This window comes from Monodelphis domestica, chromosome 1, assembly GCF_027887165.1.
Source record: "Monodelphis domestica isolate mMonDom1 chromosome 1, mMonDom1.pri, whole genome shotgun sequence".
Taxonomy (NCBI): domain Eukaryota; kingdom Metazoa; phylum Chordata; class Mammalia; order Didelphimorphia; family Didelphidae; genus Monodelphis; species Monodelphis domestica.
Window position 1 is genome coordinate 223,629,018 of NC_077227.1, and position 8,098 is coordinate 223,637,115.

Sequence of the window (8,098 nt, forward strand, 5' to 3'; positions counted from 1 at the left end):
GTCTGTGTTTCGATTTTCCCTGTCATCAGAGTAACTTTTTATGATCAAGTCCTTTTTTTTGTTGTTTGCTCATTTATCCAGACTATTTCTTGACTTTTAACTTTATGCTAAAGTTAGACTCTGCTCACAGAGCGGAGGGATCACTGTCCCAAGCTTTATGTTTTTTGTGTAGCTCTTTTCAAGGCTATTTCTGGGAGCCTGTAAGTTTTCATTTCTTCCAAGGTGCAATGATGTAAGGAGAGCTGGGACCACTCTACTGCTGGCCTGTGCTCTGGTCTGAGAGTAATAGCAGTTTTTTCCCATCCTGGAACTATGACTAGGAATCATGGATGTCCTGCATTTAGTGCCAGCAAAGGGACTCTTGTAATTTCTTTCTGATGTGTTACCCAACCCCATTACTGTCTGTGGGCTGAGAACTCTTGAAACAACAGCTGCTGATTCAGTTGACCCCAAGGTTTGCTTCAAGATGAAGCCTGGTTATAGCTTGTGCCAAGGCCCAATCTGCTGCTGTCTTGCTAGATGTTGCCTGCCTTAGCCTGAATTCCACCCTTAAATCAGTGGGAATGACTTTCTAAGTTGTGTTGGGGTGGAAAATTATTTCATTTCATCCTTTGGTGGTTTCTGCTGCTCCAGAATTATTTTTAAAAATTTAATTCATTTTGGAAAAAAGTTGTTTGGAGGGGAATTTGGAAAAGCTTAGGCCTTTTCTACACCATCTTGTCTCCACTCATTGGATCACATTTTAATTGAGTCTGGATGGATGGGAGTGTTTAGCAGGAAAGTAATTATTTATTGAGGAACTAGTCCAGTTCAAGGGGAATGATAAAAAATAGCTCATGTTTATATACTATTTTACAAATTGTACTTTTCTCACAACCACCTTGGAGTATTATTATTCTCATTTTATAGAGAAGGAGATTGAATCTCAGAGTTAAACTCACATGAGTGTTCATAAGATTATGAAATAGCTGACCTGGGACTTAGACTCAGGCCTTTTCATTCCAAATTTAATGTATGTTTTATTTCACAACATTGGATTAGCTCTCCTGACAGAACAACAAAGAGGAAAAAGACAGGGAGGAAGGGAGAAAGAAGTAAGGATATAGACACACACATAAACATTGGCATATAAAATTGATTGGTTTTAGATTGAGTTGAGAATGTTTCAGAAAATTATGGGGCTTTATTTTTGACTGATAAGTCTCTGTGACCCCAGGAAGGTCAGGGTTTAGATTCTGAAGTGCTGAGACCAAAATCTGGAACAGAGAGCAAATAACAAAACTTTTTGACTCATGAATTTGACTTTATGAATATTCCATCTCAGAATCTGATGACATGTATGAGCTCTGTATTTTCTTTTGCCCAACAATGAAACTTCACCTACCACTCTTCCATTTGAGTAGAAAGTGCTGAAAGGGATGAAGACCTCTTGGGTGCTTTTGTGCAAGGAATTTCATGCTAAGTGATTTTGGGACTGATACTTCTTAATCCCTAAGAAATCCAAGTCCTAGAACTATCATATGGAAAATCATCCTTGGGAAAAGAAGACACATACAGACATTAAAAATGGGACACATATATTCATTGATGAGTACCATGAAGCTTCAGGATAATCAAGCAGATATGATCAAGGCACTCTGGGGAAACAAACAGTCCTTCTCCCTGCTGATGGATGTATGAAGCTAAGCAATACTTTCCCTCATCCTTATTCCTTATTTCCTTTACCTTTACTTCGAGTGAAACCTTTTTTACTATGAAGTCTGTTACTTGAAGTGAAGAATTCATCTCTGTAACAGAGGAAAACATATCACAACAAAAGCAAACCATGAGGAAAATTCTGGCCACTACTCTTCTAGCTTCTCCCCTACATGCACCTCCCCAACCTGCAGGAAAACCCAATAAACCAATGAAGCATTTTCTCATGTGATACTGTTCCTTTATTACAGTAAAGAAGAAAAACTGAGAATGTGAATATAAGTGGGGCTGAGGTTGTGGTCAGAGTAAGAAAGATCTAATAATTGCCTAGAGATGATAGCATTTTGATGGTTAGTTTCATTCTGGAAGAAAATTAAAGAACAGGATGTAATGGTTTCCTGTGTGTTAACTCTCAAAGAACTGAAAGAAGAGCCACTTTTGTCATATAGGAGGACTAGAAAAAACCATGATTTTTCTGTTTCATTTCTCCCTGAAATTCCACTTCTCCCTGAAATATCAGATTATGGAGGAATAAACGGGTAGTACTGGTCAGATTGATTAGAATTCTGTAAAATTTATAGGATCATAATATGATCATAGATTAATCCATAAGATCACATATTTAGAGTTAGAAGAAATCTTCATATCCAAATCCCTCATTTTACAGATGATAAATAAAGGCACAGAAAGGTTACATAATTTATCTTATGATAACTTCACTTCATCATTTTATGGCATCCAGAATTATCACAGCTATTTTGAGGTTGAGGAAATGCTGTGTAGTAATGCTAACTAGGAAAGAAGCAGGTTCCTTGGTTTGGGCCTTGGGACCTGCTATGTGTTCTTTGCTTCACAGTTGGTTCTCAGTTCCATACATTCTGAAGCTTCGTAGTTCATCCATCCAGATATCTAGGATCTATGAAAAATAAATGACTCACTTCTTCACAATGGTTTGATGGTACCCATCAATGAGGAAGAGGAGAGAAAATCAAGAAAGAGGAGAATGTTATGCCAAATATTCTAGAAATAAAAAAGAGAATGAAGATTGAGAATAGGCCTTTGAGTCTGACAATTAGGTAGTCACTAGTGAATTTGGAGAGACAGTTTCTATGATATGATAAGGATGGAAACTAGATTACAAGAGATTAAAGAGTAAATTGGCAATAAGAAAGCAGATGAAGTGGATGTGGCCCATTTCTATGTTTAGTAGACCATTTAGTTTAGTAAAAGAAGGATTAGAAATAAGATGAGAAGGTTAGATGATAAATGTTTGAGGGGAAATTTTATTTATTTTTAATATAACTTAAGGATTCTGCTCTATCTTCTTCTCCCAGAACCCTACATCATATGGTGAAGACAGATCATGTGACTCACTGGGGTTGTGGTTCAAATCTGGGTTCTTTGATCATTTCTATTTTTTCTAAGCCACAGACTGTCATTATTCAAATTGTTTTGTGACTGTGTACTGGTGCCCAGCTTAGTCATATATGGACTTTAGTAGAAGGATGGTGAGGTCACTTGTATACCTCCTCTCCTTCCCCTTGTAGAGCCTATAAATTCTAAGAATTTGGAGGTAAAAAGAATACTTGCTTTGGACACCCTCTCTGGCAAAATGCATTTCCTAGTTCCTGTCTTACTGATCTTCCTCCAATCTTCTGATTCCAGAGCTGGTGAGTTCGTATATTTTCTATCCAAAACAGTTTGTTTGGCCAAAAAAGCCTCTATCATTTGTCTACAAGGTACCTAATCCTTCTAGACCTACAGTAGATCCCTGGCCTCAAAACTATTTCTTGAGGGACATTGGTTTTTGCCAGTCTCCAGGGTCATGCTGAGCTCACCTCAGATAAAAAGTAGAGAATATTAGGAGAGGATTTTCCAAAAGTCTTTGAGTCTTTGTCAATCTGAAAAATTAGTACTGTCATTTTAATTTGGGGGAATTTGAAGAGGTATTGGTCTAGACATAGGTTTGACCTTTTCTCTTTTTTTGGGGGGGGGGGAGAAATCTGGAACCTGGGAAGGGAAACTGAGGAGAACAAGTATCTAGAGGACCCAGGAGTCCAGTATGTCAGTTCCTTGACTTCTCTTTCAGAACTTAGTCTTCTACCTCCCATACCTTTTCTAAAGGTTTTTTTTTCTCCCAGGTCCAGATCTGTCTCTGTTTTTCTAGCTTTTATGGAGAAGCCAGGAAAATATGGACAGTCCCTCCTCTAAGAGTCAGGATGTTGTTTCTTCTACAGGGGAGATCATCGGGGGCCGGGAGGCAAAGCCCCATTCCCGGCCATACATGGCATATCTGAAGTACAGCAATAAAAATGGAAAAAGTGGAATATGTGGTGGTTTTCTGGTTCAAAAGAAATTTTTGCTGACAGCAGCTCACTGCTGGGGAAGGTGAGCCATCAGATCAGGTTCCCTACTTTTTGCCATTAACAGTTCTACAGACTCTGAATGGGGACAGCAGGGCATCCAGGAGATATCCCATAAGGTATAGTCCCCTTTCCCCAATCCCTGATTCCCTTCACAAAGAACAGAAACCTCATGAGCTCTCCAGAGACTAACCCAGAATTTCCCAACATCCTGTAGTCCTGACAGGAGACACTTATGGATAAGGTCAGTTCTATATGGAGGCTGAGTAGGTTGTCCCTTTTATGTGGTAATCTAAAAAGTGGGAAGGGTCCTATTTTTAAAGAAATCTTTCCTACTGGGGTTGGGACGGTGGGAAAATGAAAGCAGTTATCATTTATTTAGCACCTATTATGTGCTGAGAACTGTGATAATATTATTATCTCATTGACACTCACAACAGCCATACATGAGGTAGATGCTCTTATTCCCATTTTATCACTAAGGAAAATGAGACAAACAGAGGTTAAGTGAATTGTACAGGTTGCTCAGTAAATATTTTCGGTCTTATTTGAATGTGGGTTTCACTGAATCACCATCCTGCCTGGCTGACCAACCTTCTATGAAGCATAATGTCCCCATTAAATCCAACTCATTACATTTAAGCTTTACCTTTTGATTGAAAATGTATGATCTGGAGGAGTAGAAACTCTTTGGCTTAAACTCAGTATTGTGTTATTCATTGTTGAGAAAGCAGACACTAAGACCAAGGGGGACCCTGCCTGGTGACAGCAACTCTTCTGGGGGAGTTTCAGTAACTTCCAGAGTTTTCTTAGAGCCCTCCATGTTCCCGAGAGCTTTGTGTAAGAGAGAATCTGCAAAGCATGCAGTAAGTAAGTTACTCAATTCAAGTAAGTCTCTTAGTTCAGTCAGAAGTAAGTCTCTCAGCCCAGTTTAGCTTGGCTTGGCTCCAATTGTCTTTTTCCAGTAACATTCCAAATGGAATGTTATCTTTTGATTGACAGATGATGTCCTTTGCATGCATTGCAGATTCTGTCTTACACAACTTCCAAATCTATTTAGAAGAATCTCTAAGGTGAAGGACATCCAGTAATGAAATTTTCGTCCCTTCCTCTCTGGATCTTTTTCATTTTTGTGGTGACATCTACAAGGCTTCTTTTGCTATGTCCAGTTCTGTGCCAGGGGCTCAGAGATCATGGAATCACAGACCATATCTCTAGACCTAGAAAGGACCTCAGTGATCATCTAGTCCAATGTCCTCATTGGGCAGATGAAGAGCCTGAGGTACAGAGAAGTTAATTAACATGCCTTAAATCAGTAAGTAGTAGAAAAATTGATGTCCTTTGAGTGCAAATATGGTATTCTTTCCACATCACTAGGCTGAATCCTTCTCTGGGAATTCTATAGGAATGTCACATCTCTGACTGTCCCTCCTTTGTCTTTGTAGTTCAATAAGTGTCCTTCTTGGAGCACACAATATCAAAAAGCCAGAAAAAACCCAGCAGCAGATTCCTGTGCTCAGAGCCATCCGTCACAAAGAATATAACAATAAGAACTTCAACAATGATATTATGTTACTTCAGGTACTGTCCCCTTCAGCATTTATATACTCTGGATCACCAAGAATTAAAAATTTCCCCCTTCTTAACTAGAGAGAGTCTTCTACTCCCTCAATCTTTCTTCATTTCTTTATTCATGGTATGATTCTGATGGGTTCCTAGAACTGATTATCTGGGAGGTGGGAAGAAAGAGAAGACCCATGCTTGGTTCAGTGTGTACTCTCTTGAGGGAAGGGAATGAGCAGAAATGAAATTTCCTTCTTCTCTCTACCAGCTGAAGAAGATGGCCAGACTAAACCAAGATGTGGGGCTTTTGGCCTTGCCCCAGAAGGCAGTCAAGGTGAAGCCTAATCAGACATGTATTGTGGCAGGCTGGGGGTGTACCCTCAAAAGGCTCTTCTCAGACACACTGCAAGAAGTGAAATTAAAAGTGAGGAGGGACTATGAATGCAAGGAAAAATACCGCAATCACTACAATCATAGCACCCAGATGTGTGTTGGAGATCCTAATGTCCAAAAGGCTTCCTTTCAGGTACTACAATGTTACTAACAATTTGAAAACTGTTTTGAAGTCACTTAGGTGAACTGAGAAACTGAATATAAAGGGTTTTTATAGGGAAATGGGATAGTCTCCAATAACCCTGTTTCTAAGGAAACTAGATAGTGTGGCTGATGGATTGTAGGACCTGGAGTAGAAAGATCTGAGTTCAAATTGAGCCTCAGACACTTATTAGCTATATGACATTGAGAAAATTACTTAATCTCTTTTCAATTTCCTCATTTGTAAAACGGGGATGATAATAACAGTACCTACCTCTTAGCATTATTCTTTGGATAAAATGAGATAATATTTTTAAAGAGTTTTGGAAACCTTAAAGTACTATCACTATGGTGTTTGTTGTTATCCTTCTTCCCCTGAACTGTAAAATTGTACACATTTGGAGGAATCTGAGGCTGCCTCAGTGCAACCTCATGTGAAATAATTTTTGGGAAGAGTGAGATGAATGGCTTCCTTATTGATTGAAAGTGGCAACTAGAGTCCATGAAGACTGGGAGATCAGTTATTTAGTCTTTAGCCCTCTAAATCTGGTGGAGGTTTCTTACTAGTTTGGTTCTCCTTTGAATATGGGAAGAATTGATGGGTGAAGATGGAGGGCCTCTGAGTCACTGCCACTCCTCTATATCTTTTAGGGGGATTCCGGAGGCCCTCTTGTGTGTGATGGAATAGCCCAGGGCATTGTCTCGTATGGATTTCAAAATGGATCATCCCCTCGGGTGTTTACCCGGATCTCCAGCTTCTTACCATGGATCAAAAGAACAATGAAGACTCTTGAAGACAAAAGATAAAGTGAAGTCCTGCTTGTAAGATGGAATCATTCTTCTGGTGACACTATTCTCAAAAATAGTTCCTGAATACAGAGTCTAAAGCCAAGAAGGATGTTGGGGAAAAAAGAGGGATCATATAAATCAAAATGTTAATTTGTAGTTATGGTCATTCCTTTTTCTCTCCTTTGTCCATAATCTCTGCCTCTATGGTCCATAATCCCCAGATAGGTTCACAATGTGGCTTGAAAAATCTTCAAAATCATATAGTCCAAGTTTTTAATATTACAATTACAGATAGAGAGTCCTTTATGGTAATATATTTTGTCATTAACATTAGGAAGTTCAGAGGCAAGGCTAAATAACTTGGTGACATTTTATCTTTCCTTCAACAAAAGAAAACCTGACACATTTTTGACCAGGTCCTATCAGTAGTAAGGTTCTTGGGCATATAGCTGGCAGTCACTCACTCCTTCACTCTTCACTGCTACAACCAGGGCATTTTATCTAGAAGCATGATTCAATCATGATAGGTGCTCATATAGTTCTCATCTATGGAAAGAGAAGGAAAAAAGAAGGGAAGGAAAGGGAAGAGAAGGGAAGGGAAGAGAAGAATTTATTAAGCACTTACTTTGTGCCAAGGGGGCATTGTGCTAAGCACTTTAGATAATATTAATTTGATCCTCACAATAACCCTTGGAGGCAGATGCTGTCATTATCATTATTTCTATTTAACAAACTAGGAAATTAAAGCAGAGGTTCTAGTGACTTGCCTAGGGTCACCCAATTAGTCTGAGACTGGATTTCAACTCCAAACAAAGACCTAGAATTTGATTCACTGTACCACCAAGCTGCTTCTATCAACTATATTTTTATATTAAATTTATTTTCCCCAATTATATGTAAAAACAATTTCAAGCATTTTAAAAGGAATTTTGAGTCTCAAATTCTCTCCCTCCATACCTCCACTCACCTCCAAGTTGATAAGTGTCAGATAGATTTTACATGTGCAATGATGTAAAATTTATCCTTTTGTTGAAGAAAACTTGAACAAAAAAATTAAAAAAGTGAAAAAAGTTTATTTTGATCTGATTTCAGACTCTATCAGTTCCTTCTTTGGGAGTAGATGACAATTTTTATCATGGCTCCCTTGGAATTGT

The 8,098-nt window shown here is 38.7% G+C and overlaps 1 protein-coding gene across 1 annotated transcript; it reads left to right on the plus strand.

Annotated features, from left to right (window-relative positions):
* The first annotated feature begins 3,193 nt into the window (after window positions 1-3,193).
* LOC100015759 (granzyme B(G,H)) lies at window positions 3,194-8,098 on the plus strand. The gene is made up of 5 exons (XM_001369720.4): window positions 3,194-3,365; window positions 3,933-4,083; window positions 5,504-5,639; window positions 5,890-6,147; window positions 6,807-8,098. Exons 1-5 carry the CDS (start codon window positions 3,308-3,310, stop codon window positions 6,960-6,962), a joined length of 759 nt encoding a protein of 252 aa, XP_001369757.1. The 5' UTR covers window positions 3,194-3,307; the 3' UTR covers window positions 6,963-8,098.